Genomic DNA, 13,992 nt, shown 5'->3' with positions numbered 1-13,992 from the left:
TGGAAGATAATTGAGATGTCAACTGGGTGCGATGATGATGATGATGAGCCAACACCGATATGGGGTTTATAATATGCCCAATACAGATACAGATACCAGATACCAGATACAGATACCAAGTACCGATACAGATACAGAGACACAGCCCAAGATGATGCAAAACGTGGCCAACCTCCGAGATTTACGATGGAAAGTGTGAGAATTCGAGAAGACGCGACAAATGACACGGAGTGGAGAACAGTTAGAAGTCCACGCCGGGCAATGACTAGATCATTATCTCCCGGTCATCAGTGAGCCGTGAAATATGATCAAAATATTTATGCCCCGGCCGCAATTATGAGCAGAGACAGAGGCCCAGTCAGAGTCAGAGCCAGCAAGAGGTAGAGGAAGAGGCCCACAAGGTACTCACACCGGAGCGAGGAATCTCAGACAATGGATCGGGGTTTGGGGACCCTCAGGTTTGGATTTTGTTACCTGCTCATCGCCCAAATGTGTATTCTGCATTTTATGACTCTATTTTATCCTCTTTGTTATGGCATGAGGGGCCTGGAAATTGTTTTTACGATTTCTGGAGGTGCATCGGAAGTGCATCGAAATTGCAATAAACATTCCAGTTTGATTTCCCTGATCGATGAACCTGGCCGGGAATCCTCAAGCAGCTCCCCCACCCCTCCAAGCCTGGGGTGCAATTATAATGAGGCGGATGGGGGCGGAGGGCGAATCGCTAAAGAGACAAAGAGAATTAGAATCAGAGACAAATTTTCGACAGAACTAAGAAGCGACAGTGCAATTAATTATTTCGCGGGACAGCCAGCCTGCACCTGAGCCCCAGAGACGGGCTTTTTCTCGGTTTCTTCGCTGCGAAAAGTGCCAAGAGACAAGTGAGAAATTAAAACTTTTCGATGCACCCGGAAAAGCGGGGAAAAGCGAGGGAGAAGCAGGTGAGAAGCAGGGCGGAGTGCACTTCCGACAGGTCAAAAATGAATCGCGCAATTAAACAGTTCCCCCAGTTTTTTGGACTCTCCGCTCCAGAAGGTGTGAAAACTTAATTAAGCACCAATGTGAAGACACAAACAAATAACTCCGGGAGGCAGGTGCAAGATTAAAAACATTTCAGGCAGTAGAGCAGTAGGGATTTAAGCTGGAACGCTCCAATCTGCAACCTCAAACCCCGCACTGCGAGTCTCGAAACAGAGTTTCCAAATAGATTTCTGCGGTTGCGTTTGCGGTTGCTTTGACATCGACTGACATGCCTCCCGGCATAGAAATTTCACTCCCCAGGGGATTGTTGTATTTGCGTATTTTTCTGGTTTCTGCTTAAAGTTTTCAGCTAAACACTATAAACTCTTAAATCGTTATGGAGGGCGGCCTACCTGACCTGGACAAGACCCAGCTACCTAGACATTCCTCTCCCTGCGATAAGGAAACATTCCCCGAGCATGCGTCACATGTCTTGGGAACTGTTTCATTGCCTCGATTGATAAGCCTGGTTTCAAAGTCCCCGAAGAGAACCCATCCTGGAACAAAGGACTCGCCCCTGTGCGAGTGAGCGGCGTGGGCGTCGGACCACCAACTTCTCTTCTGGCCGCCTCGCACTGATTTATGCGTTCGGGGGGAATTTCATGGCTGCTTAATTAGTGATTAACCCAACCCAAAACACTCCCACGTTCGGCTCGGAGCGGGAGTGGGAGTGGGAAGAGAACCTCACACAGCGACGGCCCGGCTCCGGAGCGCAGATGGATGAGTGGAGGCGCGTAGAGACAATCGTCCGGAATTAAACAATTAATGTGTAATTATCACAGTTTGCCGGCGATTGTGCCCCGGGCCAAGCGCCAAGCCAAAGTAACTGCAGGCGAGGACTGCGATTCGGGTACTGGGAGTATTCGGAGTGGGAAAGAGTCGTCAAAACGCCCACTGGAGGTGCGGGCGTCACCGATCTCTGGCCAGGGCGTGCCGACAAACGATCCTCGAGGGACTCTCCGCGGCCCAGGCAATACATCATCATCAGAGTCTGAATGGGAGCTGCAGTTGGGCTGAGGGTCTGGGCGAGGAAGCAAACAGGGTCAGAGATGAAACGCAGGAAGCCATCACGATCCTTGAGTGCTGAGTAGTTGAAGGCTGAATCATGTAATTTGGCCAGATAGATCGTTTTGATCGACATGGAGAGAAAAAGGTTAACCCCCGACGAGGCCTTGAAGATCCCATTCAGAGGGCTTGCCGCAAATGACTTACTTTTCTCCGAGTGCACTGCCGATCGTCGTTAGAGTTGGGGCATAAAACAATTAGCTTTGGGGTTAGGGGCTCGGACGGATCGCCACTTGATCTCAACGCTCACTGAAGGCGCCGCCGCCTGTCAGTCGGAGTCAGGAGCTTCAATTATGTTGTTAGGCCGGATCAAAGCGATCCCCGATCACCGGTGATGATCGCCGACGATCACCCAAGACCCAAACAAGCCGATCCGATCACCGAAAATTGTTTCGGACACTGAAATGGCAATTAGAGCAGGGGAGGGAGGCCAGAAAAGGAACAGAACCGAGGGACCACGTGGTCAGGAGATCGGTCTTTGAAATTATGCAAATCTGTTTAGGACCAGGCCCGGAAGGATCGATACAAACAATTGCATTAATGGCGCTGCAAATGTCCTTTAAGTAGATCTTGGTCTTAGAGTAGCGAGGATACAGCTGCGGAGAGGAAAATTTGGGAAAGAAAAAGCGTCTAGGCGTGATCCCTGGTACTCGGATCGGATATAGGGATAATCCAGAGCGGAGAAGGACTCATACAAAGGACAATTAACTGTTTCGTGCTCTAATTCAGGTGCGTGAGCAGCCAGAAACGGAGCAGAAACAGAAATTGATGGCAATTATTCGGAGCGAAGCTGAGCCGCTTAACCGCAAAATTGTCCCAGATCCCCAGGACCTTTCGGGCCGGGCCTCTTTGTTTTGATGTCTGCCGAAGGAAAAGTTAAAGGCCTGCTGCTGGGAGTGATCCGGAATCTGGACCAGTAGATGAAAGGCCGCTTAAGGCGCCGCAGATCTGGCAAAGCATATAAAGTGCTTAGCATAATTAGTAGATCGCTTTGGACCTGGCCTTTGTTTGCATTCAAACCTGCTTAGCTCGCATGATCTCTAGTTTAGGCACTTGGACAGCCTCTATAAGATGGCGATCTCCAGTTCCCATAGAACCCAAAGAAATTTCTAACAAATTGTTTCATTCAGAAAGTACAGCCCCAAAAGCCCATCCTATCCGCCATAAATTCGTATGAAATCGACATAAATGTCCAAATATTTACACAAATTAAGCTTTGCTTTCCGATAGGCCCGGTGCCATTGTTCCAGCAGGGAAGCAGATCAAAAGAGACAGCTTCTGTTGTTATGGAAAGTGCACCGGGCAGAAGCACTTTCCCACAGAGCTTTCCCAAATTCTTTGATCGCCGGAGAAGAATTGAAAATGAAACGGATTTTCATTCTGGCCTTTCATACCACATTTCTTCCCGACTCTCTGACCAATGACACCTGAAAGCGCCCACACGAAATTGAGACATCCACTTGGAGCGAGGAGGTCATCAGTGATCTCTCCCGACACCGATTCCGACACCGATTCCGACACCGATTCCGAGTCCGATTCCCATAGCTTTCAAGTGGAGTGTTGTGTGCGTTTGTGCCGGGTGTTGCATCTGAGGGATTAGTAGCACTCCGTAATGACTTTTGGATTTGATTCCGTGGGAATCAGTCAGTGCAGTGACATTGAAGTGGATCGATCCACCGGTGGGGACAGCTGTGGTTCATTTGCATAAATTCCGATCCGTACCTGCATTCGTGCATTAAATTGTCCGACTCCTCCTGCTCCTCCTCGGGGTGACCGCAAAAAAATATAAATAAACGAAAGACACTGCGGTTGGGGCTTTCGGCTCCATCAGAAGTTCGGGTGCTACAATGTTGACATCTCCTGGCCGCCTCTCTCATATTTTTGGGTAACCGAGTATTCCCTCTGGAACTCGGTTCTCATCTGTTTTGGAAATATTATGCAGGGTAATCCCTTAATCGCCCAGGCCATGGTCCAGGCCTCCTTTGTTGACCACATTTTCTACTAATTTCCTCCGGAGCATTGTCCCCGAGAAGGATGCGAATTTCTAATAATCCCTAAGTGGACATAATCCTTTTGTGTGGCACTGCTGGCAGGGCTACCTTCCGTTTCGTTTTTAAAGATTTCCTACGATTTCCTTTCGGGTTTAATAACTCTTTTGCAAAAAACATAAAGGACGGTAGTAGGAAACGTATTATCCTGATAGGGTCGATTGTCCGGTGGGCGGATATTTAATATGGATATTTAATACTTTTATTCATCTGCGTTGAAAGGCAGGTTAAAATGCGAGTTAAATTTGTGCGGCGGCAAGTTTAGAGGGTTTCCCCGAGGTCAGAGTTTCCCGAATCCGAGCTATCGAGACAATTGGCCAGACATGGAGGCCAGAAACCCGTTGGACGGGTCTTATCTCGCCAGCGTGTGACACCATATGCTCGCCTCTTTATCACCATGCCCAGCCATCCATGCCCGGAGGGGCTCTGGACGACTCTCCCCCGGACCCAAGGAGCTTCACACATCTGTTCTTCGGGCGGGGACTGCAGAGTCTGCGGAGGCTGCGTCGAAGGTGGTCCAGGTCTGTCTCCGCTTAATAACCGAATAAAAAATGATAACCCGAAAATAAGAAGACATCAAAGAAGCCCAGCCAGAGACTGCAGGCCAAATTAAGAGAACTCGCAGCCTCGGAGCCTAACAAGCCACGAAGAACGAAAGATTCGATGAAAAGAACCCAAGAATAAGGTGAACTCTGGGTATAAAAGGCACATACCCTCTACTTTGATTCAAAGTTCCAGAATCTTTTCGTTTAATGATGGAAGTCTTGCTTTATAAGATATAGCATCATATACCCATAAAAATACCCTGTATAAAACCCTATACCATAAGAGAACCAGGAGAAAGAGAGGAAAGCCAGTGCCATAATGCACAAAGGGTCATAATGATCGGCAAAGATCGCAGCGCATCGGGGCTTGGATGCCGGAGACCACCGTCGTCTAATTTATGCACACCGAGATGTGGGGAGCTCCATAGGTTCGGCTGGGGCTCTGTTTCAGTCTCAGTCTCTGGATCTGATTTCGATACAGATTCTGGACAGATCCGAGCCGCTCTTTAAACTTTTATTAATGAGCCGCGCAAGTGTCGCACGCAACGCGCCGATTAAGGCCCAGTTAACAGGGCTCGGAGGTGGCGACCGACCGTGTTCATGTCGGTTGTCCAAATCCAGGTTCATGATTATGTCTTGATGCACTTGAAGAAAAGATTGTTTTAAAGATGAGGGAAGTGGATGTCTATCTTTATTTGTGTTTGATTCAAAAATGTATTTATGAGGAAATGATCTTTCTTATATCAGAGTTATAGTATTTCTTTTATCTTTCCTTGTATTATTTAATTATTATATTTTCTCAAAGTGCACCTGCTTGGTTGCCCAGAGTTAAGTGCAGTGAGACCGCTTGTATCGCCCTAATGGACCCGATCCGTGGACCGCCTCTGTGTGACAACTGGGAACTTGCTGTTTCAATTAAGACTGCCATAAACCCCGCCTCCTCCCAGTCTTTCTCCGCCCTGAGACAGGCCGCTTCTCTCCCGATTTTCTCCAGTTATCTTCCCGGGGCATGTCACTCGCCCGATTTTGTTTTCCACTAAATAAGACATTAAAAGTGCCGTCAGGTTATGTTTTCTGGTTCGTGTCTCCGCGTCTCGGGCCCTGGAGTTAGCGGCCGGTTAGGCTGGGATTTATTAGGGACCACCTTTGGACTGTGGCTTAACACTTTTTTAATTTCACTTGCCACACGGGGCAATCAATCTTGGTCAGGGATCGGGATTGGGACTGGGACTGTAACTGGGATAGGGCTAGGGACTGCGGAGTTATGAGCCTGAGAAATGGTCACCGCCGGCCGAGTCATAAACCATCATTAACCAGGCAGCTGCTCTCTGGCGCTTCGGCCTGGTCATAACCATGGATTTTGGACGTGAAACTGGACATGGGATGCACTTCTCGAGGGCGACCACAACAAGTTCCATAGAATCAGCAGCTGCCGAGTGGGAAAGTGTGGACATTTTCGCCGTCTTGTGGGGTCGGAAAGATTTAGGGGGCAGAGCAGGTGGTCCCTTGCTTGATTCGTTTTCGGGAATTATATTTTATTGCAAGTTTTGTCTCCGGATGGAGGAGATCAAGAAGAGAAGATTCATGAGAATTTATTAGGGAATGAGGAGGAGAGCTTTCTGCTCTACTTTGCCCATTAGATTCAAACCGATTAGTAGCTGTTCTACTAGATTACTTTCTCCGACTTCTAAGAATGCAGATAACTTATGAACTTCATGAAAATATTCGAAATTCTTGGCCATTCTTACTTTCCCCTTCTAAGAAGCCCTTTACACATTTTTGAGGTTCATAATTTTCGCCTCTAATATCCCAATTAACGTTCTGAACATTTAACCAGAAACCCATGGACGTGTCGAAATGCCCGAGCTTTTGAGTTTCTTAACCTCTATCGCCTCTATCGTATCGTAATCTTTGTAATCCCAGACGTTAGCTTCGAAACTCGCCAAACGACTGAATCAACTCATTCATGAATGAGTCGAATGAATGAAGTTTCGATTTCCACAACTCCTACACTACAATAGAGCAGTGTGGCAGGCGAGGAGATACCCAGGGGCCACCTCGGCCTACTCGCGCATGCAAAACACGATTTACTATTAAGGCAAAAACCCGCAGCCAGACAGAGGAAAACACAGGCAGGAAGGGGCTAGGAGGGCCGGGACTCGGAACCAGAAGCCAGACAACAAACAGCTTTTGACGTCGCATAGAAGACATTGAATGGAGCCGAGAGTCTGGGGCCTGGAGCCTCCGGGTGGAGGAGGCCTTTGTGCAGTCTTTGGACCCGGCTCCATTCATAAATGGCCCTGGCGAAGCGGGTTTTGGCAACGTGCTCTTCGGCTGGGCTTAGAGGCTGCCCGGATCGCATCGGAGGATGACTCATCCGCAGAGCCGGCAACGGGGCACGTGATGTCGGCGGAGTCGCTGTCGAGGTGTGTCAATTAGCAGTTAGTTGTTGCAGCTGAAGAGGCGGTTGCAGACGCAGGATGTGGGCATGGGAGACCAGGAAGACCAGGCAGGGGTACTCCATGCGGAGGAAGAGTTGGTAATTACCGATGGTATAACTCCGAGGCGTGACTCATCTCCTCAAGAGGCTTGTGGTGAAATTTAGTCAAGGCTTATCCATTTAGTTGTTGGGACTTGTATAGAAATGGCATTAACTATTCCCCCCCAATCGAGAAACTTTGCCAATTTATGAATAAATCGCAGACTGGTTTTCTGTGGCGCTTCCTGCGCGATAGACTTTGAGCTCTGGGCCTGAAAGGCCAGACAACGACTGGAAGTGTGCACCCACATGATCCGCCTGGCACGTCAACTGTGCGGGTGTCCACATCCACATCCACATCCATATCCACATCCGCTGGCTGCTCTATGAGTATTAAATGCGGAAGAGGGCGGCTTTCATTTGTATGCAATACTTCCCCCCCTTGTTCTGGGCGGGATTCTCCAGTCTGGTCGCAGTCAGCTTTGGTTTTTGGTTTCGGTTTTCGACTTGGAGTTCTGGGTTTGGCGTTGTGTCGGCTGCCTTTGTGGCGCCCACAGCCGCGTGCCGCTCTTTGATTAATTATGCGATGCACTGTGGCCACCACCTCCCACTCCACTTCCCCTTTCTTCTCCTGGAATTGGTTAACTGTCATTGTTCTGGCCGTGAATACCACACACCGCACTCGCCACAATTGACCCAATTACGAGGACATGTGGATTATCTGGACACGGGAGATGATTTTTGTTTGAATTTAATGATGGGCTTAAGAGGGAAATGGGAGGTTTGGTAAACATAGGTTTCAGGTAGCGCTTGAAGAGCTATTTAGGCTTTTAATATCTGGCTGGAAAGTTTCAGAAAAAGCCTTAAAAAAGTCAAAATAAGAAGAAATAAAATATATCAAGCTAGGATGGAGGAAAGGGCAGGTGTGTATGTCTGGGTATTTCAATGGCAACATAACCAAGGGATCAAGGTGGCAGGAAAGGTGGAGCAGGAGCAAATATTGAAGCACGAGCGCCACAACAGCAGCTGCCACTGAATGGAAAATGGACAGCGGCTAATTCCCCGCCGCCTGCCAAAATGGCAACAATGAGCCTCGATCCGGATTCCAAGGTGAAGGTCAGATTTCGGGCAATCGAACACAATGGACAAAGGCATCGCCGTTTTGAATATGAAATGAGATTTTGGCACAAAGCCAGCCGGGAATGGTAGCCGGGCTGACCGTAGGTGGACTCCAATTACCCTATGGCAGCTGAGTTCGGACTCGCAATCTCCTCAATCTCGATTGATCTTTCAATCAATGGCAGCTGCTTAGGGCCGCCTTGGAGTGCGCCAATTTTCAATCCCGAAAACGTCAATATTTGCGAGGGATCGATGGTGAGGTGCGGAGGGATAAATTCCAGGAATGCCCAGAATGAAATGAAACTTTATTCCAAATTGAAACGGCTATAAAATGCCCTATAGGTTAATACTTTTATTTATAATTACGTTTATGTTTTAAAGACACCGATAAAGTATTCCTTTATTTACTTGTCGACTTGATATTTAAAATAGGCCTACTTTGATGAAGGACTCTCAGAATCGTGTGCCCAATTCCTGAGGAAGGGTATCGGATATGTTATCGCCAGCTTTTTATCGAAAGGAGCTGCGTCATCAGCGCAGATTGAAATAATTCCGAGTTGCAAACTTGCCAAGTCATTGGGAAGTGGTCAGAGGTCGGGCGCAGCCTCTGATCTTTGGGAATATTATTTTCGGGGAGGGAGAGATCGCGTGCGATAGGCAACGTCAATATTTGTGTTTATTTCAGGCCGTTCCGGCGATCAGATCGGGATGGGAGTGGGAATGGGCATGATTATGAGGTCCTTGTTAGTCCGTTCGGTCGGCGGCGCTTTCGCTTTGAGGTCAGACAAGTGGCTGCCCAATTTGCGCTCTGTTTGTGTATCATTTTGTGGGCCTGGCTAATTGTTTTGTGCCCTCAAAACCACGGCTACCTGACTCGATCTGGAAAAAGGCTCTTATTTGCTTTAGTTTTCAGTTTTGGGTGAGGCTGTGGTGGCGGTGGGGACGTGGGAAAACGGCAACCAGGTCACAAATCTAACAACTGATACTTTCTGGCCAAAATTTATTTTAAACATACACAACAGATTTTACACGTTCTCGCCAAAAGATGCCTAGAACTGAGAATTTATCCTTAGTCTGAATGCCATCCACCTCAGCCGATAGTTCCATCGGCACATGACTCCCATCTCCTAAATATGAAAAGTATGAAACCTTTTGCTGAAAAAATATTAAACTCTTATTAAAAATCCAGTAACTCTTTAGTTGCAACTACCTTAAAGCCGTAGGGTGATTCGTCTTTCTTCTGACTCCGCCCGATCACGAATAATAATCGTATGACTTCTTAGGAGGAATATTCTTAGGAGGGCTGGCTTCCTTGAGGGTTTCTTAAGCTAATAGGGTAATTAGAGAGTTCGTCCCCAGACACCTGAGCGGCGACAACTTACCTCTGCGTTTCTTCATCGAGTAGTTATTGCCTCTCTTGAGCCACTTCCCCCTTGATACGAGTTCCTCGATGATGTCATCAACGTTCTGGGCCAAGGCCGTCGGATGCTGACCGGTGGTCATGCTCAGCATCCTCAGAAGCCCATTCTTCGTCACCGGACCACCGCCCAGGACACGCATCGACTCCATGAGAAGACGCCTTATGTCCTTATAGCTGCGGATTGCCTCTTCGGCATCTCGTTCAAATGTCCCAATCGAATCCTCACTTGACATTTTTCAGACCAAAATTTAAACCTCCTTATCGAAAAATTCAAAAAAAAAACTAAAATAATTTGTACTTAAAAGTTTCACTACGTCTTTACACTAGTCTGGTTGATAAAAAACTGAATTCAGATCTGAAAAGCCGAGAGAGGAAGTTCCCGAAATAATTCCACAGCCTACTTGGGATTTGGAATTTCGCTTTTTGAAACAATATGACCTTTTAGTCTAGTTCGGTCTGGAAAACTTGGGGTTTGCACATGCACCTGTCATAATCCTCTGGTATAATACCATGAAAAGCATCCCTGCAATGACAATCTGTCACTTTCTGTTGCAGTTTGGCAACTCTGTACAAGAGCACATGTGCAAATTGGACTTCCGCCCTCTTCTGCGGGTTTTTCTTGAGCTTTTCCAGAAAAGTAGGTGATTCGGAAAATGAGTGATTCATCAAGTGATTCAGAAGTTGCGGTGGAAATGGAGGAGAACAGGTTGCTGTGGAAATCTAAAGAAATCAAATCCAAATACTAAGTGCTCTTTTTTCGTGTTTGTCAGATCGCAAAGCCACGAGGACTTCCAGGATGATCAGCCCATGGGAGCCATGAGAGCGGAACAGTCTGAAATGGGTAGAACCCTCCTCCAACTGGTTCTGGACAAGAACCAAAAACACGAGGTGAGCAAAAGCAAACTGTCTTCTAGAACAACTCACTTATTAGAATCCTACCATCTTAGAACTTGGCCTGTTTGTGGGTGAACGAGTACATGCTAGACTCCACTGCTGCTCTGGTTTCCTTCTTCCAGTTCGTGGTGGAGGCCAGCGGGAGCCACTACACAATTCCCAAGGATACGCACATGCCCTTCGCCTACAGAGACCTGGTCATAGCTGCCACGGTTCAGTTTCGCAATGTAAGTTTGTGGAATTTTATTTCTTTACAAAAATATGCAATTGGAGTTGTGTTTTCAGGTCAGCTTGTACTATCCCATGATTAGGAAGACTGCGGCATCCTTTGTCAAATATGTAGGGGGCTTTGGGCAGAGTCTTCTGAAGGCAGCCGATGGTACCCCTATATTCTTCGATAACATCTTCCTCAAAGAAATCACGGGCTTTGTGATGACCTGTTCGGAGTCTAAAGTGCGCCCCTTCCGACATACTGGAACTATGATAGGTTAGTATTAGATAGCTCCCATAACTCATGGCATGATCTAAGCTCTCCACACCTTTGCAGGTCTTAAGATGATGACCACCCTTCAGGAGCTCTCCACTTTAAACAGCGGCCTGCTGCAAAATCTGTGGCTATCCATGTTCCAGGTCATATTCGTGAACCGTTGCATCGACGTGGTGGACGACATCCGCCTGCTCTGCCTATCCGAGTTGGGCTTGTGGCTGGAAAAGTATCCGGACAGCTTCTTGCGGCCAGATCACGCTCGATACCTATTCGAGGGCCTCCAGGACACCTCGAGCAAGGTGCGGGAGAGCTGCCTGCAGAACATCTTGAAGCTGAGCCGCAACGAGATCCTCCGTCCCGTTTGTCTGGAACAGGGCAAGAAGCTCAAGCGGCTTCTGATGAATATTTGCGTTCAGCCGGAGAACGAACTGTGTGAGTTGGCCCTCAACATCCTGACCGACTTCTGTGGCTCTTCGTCGGGGTTTCTGGAGGAGGAGGAGTGCCGGTTGCTGGAGCAGCTGATGTTTGCCGCCAATCGAGGCCTGGCCCAGGCGGCAGCTTCGTTTTCCAACCAACGACGCAAAGGGGCAACAGATTCTGAAAATCTGCGATCTCTTTTGGAATTTTTCAACGAAAACGGACAGTACGAGCACACGGCCTATTTGGTAGATGCCCTATTTGGAACCTGCGACCTCATAGTGGACTGGAGGCTGATGGTCCAAATGCTTCTCGAAGAGCAGCGCCCACAACTATCCAAGAAGGAGAGCTCTACTCTGATAGAGATTCTGTACCGTGGCGTCAAACAGGCCATTACGGGGGAGATTCCTCCGGGAAGGTACACCAAAAACTTGGTAAGGAGACCCACTGCCGGCTCCGTTGGGCTGGCCACTGAAATCCTGGCGCCCGTGTTGTCCAAGCTCATTGAAAAGTACAGTACCGACTCCGAGAATGTGAAGAATCTCCTTGAGCTGCCACAGATGCTGGATCTTCGGAGCTGGAGTAAATACCAAGTAGTGCAACTGTTGGAGCAGATAAAGGAAATATTGTTTACGACGACCGGTAACCCGGTGCTCCGGATGGGAGCTCGAACATTGGTGCATCTGAGCCTGGTGGAGGCCTCGATAATCAGCGAAATACTCAGCAACGCGGTGACCAACTACAAGATTGCCTTCCGCACTTGGCAAGAGTCCTACGGCGCCCTCTACGGCTCTTCAGGGTCCTCCTCATCTACCTCTTCCTCCGTTAAATCCCAGAAGGTACGCCAGAGCCGCCTGCTGGAAACCTTGCGCCTTGTTTCCGCTCTCTACGGGCAGTTTGACCTGAGTGGCTATCACCTGACAGAGTCCGTATTAGCCAGCCTGAAACGGGTGGTCCGGGAGAGCGACGGATCGCAGAGAGACGCCCTTCCCCTCGAGGGCCGGTCTCTCTACATGGAGGTGTGCTACTTCAGCCTCAGCTGGGACTTGAAGAGGGCTCGGAAGCACGAGGATGACGAACTGTACTTGGTGGAGCTGTGCGCGGCCCTCAAGAAGCACTTTGAGGATTTTCTCTTCGTGACCAGGGATTTGATTAGGGACATGCGAAATGTTTTCTTGGCATATGAGGTGAGTATTCTTTATATTTTAGTTGTTACTTGTTGTTATTGTTATCTATACTATCCAACAGAGCTATAACTATCTCTGCGACCTCTTTGTTCTCTTTGGGGAACAACTGGTTCTGAGTCCAAGCCCGAGCGTTAACGGCCTCACCTACAAGCCCACGATTGAGGACATAAGGCTGGTGGAAACCTTTATGATGGCCTACATCTTCCGCGACAATCCCTCGGAAATAGTGAAGGAGTGTAACTTCGATGAACTGCAGAAGAAGCGACGGGTCCTGAGCGGCTACTGCAAGCTGGTGGCCTTCAACGTGGTGCCCAGCATGCGGGCATCCGTAGTGTTCCAGCACTACGACAAGGTGAGTGGGATGCTTAGCTAGTTCGCTTAACTATCTGATTCCCAATGCCAATCCAGTTTTTCGAACCTTTCGGGGACATAATGCGAGCTGCCATGGAGCGGGCCGTGGACATCAATTGCGTCAACTATGGGATGACTGTGCTCCACAGTTTGCTGCTATACTACAGGAGGATAATGGCCAACTACAAAGATGACCCGGAGCGAGTGGTCGATTCGGACGAGTTCACCCATCTGCTCAGCTTGGCCCGGAGACTGGCCGAGACCTTCAATCCCAGTCTAGTGGAGAACCGTCGCGGAGTCCTGACCCTCCATCGTGCAGGGATTATGTTTGTTCTCGAATCGGTTCCCAGTGACCCGACGTCTGCCCCGAAGAATCTGATCTTCCTCAGAGTTATCCAGGAGTTTGTGCCGCAGATCCTGGTCCAGGACAAGCAGAATATCCGAGAATTTCTGGACGGAATCGAAGAGCCTTCGCTGCCGTCCTGCCGCAGGGAGATGTGGCAGCCCTTGGAAGAATATCGCTCAGCCTTGAACCAAAAAGTCAGAGCTCGCAGTAAGTACTTAATTGAATTGAGTTGGGAGCTAGGTTTGTATTTAATCTGATTTCACAGAATCGGATGCCATGGAGATCTAAAAAGCGAAGGATAAATACTAATGTTTCTTTTAAATAAAAGTAGTTCCCTACCAGAGATGCCTTCAAGGTAGGACCTGTTTTACTTTGTGTTTTATTTACTAATCTTGGTGGTGGGCATGGTCATTCTTTGAGGGATTGAGTTGATTTTACTAACCTCTGTAAAACATGAGATATTTTTATTTTTTTGGCGCAATTCACCAAGCGAAGGTTGCGTAATAGCGCCCGGTGTCCTTCTGTGCGCAGGATGCATTCAGTCTGACTGCCAGCTGCCCTCGGTTTCGAATTTCCTCGGCCCATTCATATCTCAGACTGCCTCGACAATTTTC

The 13,992-nt window shown here is 48.4% G+C and overlaps 2 protein-coding genes across 4 annotated transcripts; one reads left to right on the top strand and one right to left on the bottom strand.

Moving 5' to 3' along the window:
- Nucleotides 1-9,259: 9,259 nt before the first annotated feature.
- Nucleotides 9,260-10,038, bottom strand: LOC108126406 (uncharacterized). 2 transcript variants are annotated; one of them, XM_043214064.2, is made up of 3 exons: nucleotides 9,659-10,038; nucleotides 9,487-9,598; nucleotides 9,260-9,431 (listed from the first exon to the last, which is right to left on the bottom strand). In XM_043214064.2, the coding sequence occupies exons 1-2, from the start codon at nucleotides 9,927-9,929 to the stop codon at nucleotides 9,531-9,533; spliced, it is 339 nt and encodes a 112-aa protein (XP_043069999.1). In that variant the 5' UTR covers nucleotides 9,930-10,038; the 3' UTR covers nucleotides 9,260-9,431; nucleotides 9,487-9,530. The 2 variants fall into 2 exon arrangements, with proteins under 2 accessions (XP_043069999.1, XP_043070000.1); XM_043214065.2 differs by having other exon boundaries at nucleotides 9,487-9,604; nucleotides 9,659-10,037.
- A 187-nt stretch (nucleotides 10,039-10,225) lies between these two features.
- SA2 (Stromalin 2) lies at nucleotides 10,226-13,738 on the top strand. Of its 2 annotated transcripts, none has more exons than XM_070280121.1 (8): nucleotides 10,226-10,402; nucleotides 10,467-10,584; nucleotides 10,644-10,817; nucleotides 10,876-11,077; nucleotides 11,138-12,681; nucleotides 12,743-13,033; nucleotides 13,090-13,589; nucleotides 13,644-13,727. In XM_070280121.1, exons 1-8 carry the CDS (start codon nucleotides 10,350-10,352, stop codon nucleotides 13,678-13,680), a joined length of 2,919 nt encoding a protein of 972 aa, XP_070136222.1. In that variant the 5' UTR covers nucleotides 10,226-10,349; the 3' UTR covers nucleotides 13,681-13,727. The 2 variants fall into 2 exon arrangements, with proteins under 2 accessions (XP_070136222.1, XP_017098473.2); XM_017242984.3 differs by having other exon boundaries at nucleotides 10,227-10,402; nucleotides 13,090-13,585; nucleotides 13,644-13,738.
- The last annotated feature ends 254 nt before the right edge of the window (nucleotides 13,739-13,992 follow it).

Source organism: Drosophila bipectinata, chromosome 3L, assembly GCF_030179905.1.
Source record: "Drosophila bipectinata strain 14024-0381.07 chromosome 3L, DbipHiC1v2, whole genome shotgun sequence".
Taxonomy (NCBI): Eukaryota; Metazoa; Arthropoda; class Insecta; order Diptera; family Drosophilidae; genus Drosophila; species Drosophila bipectinata.
This window is presented reverse-complemented; position numbering and strand designations above follow the sequence as displayed.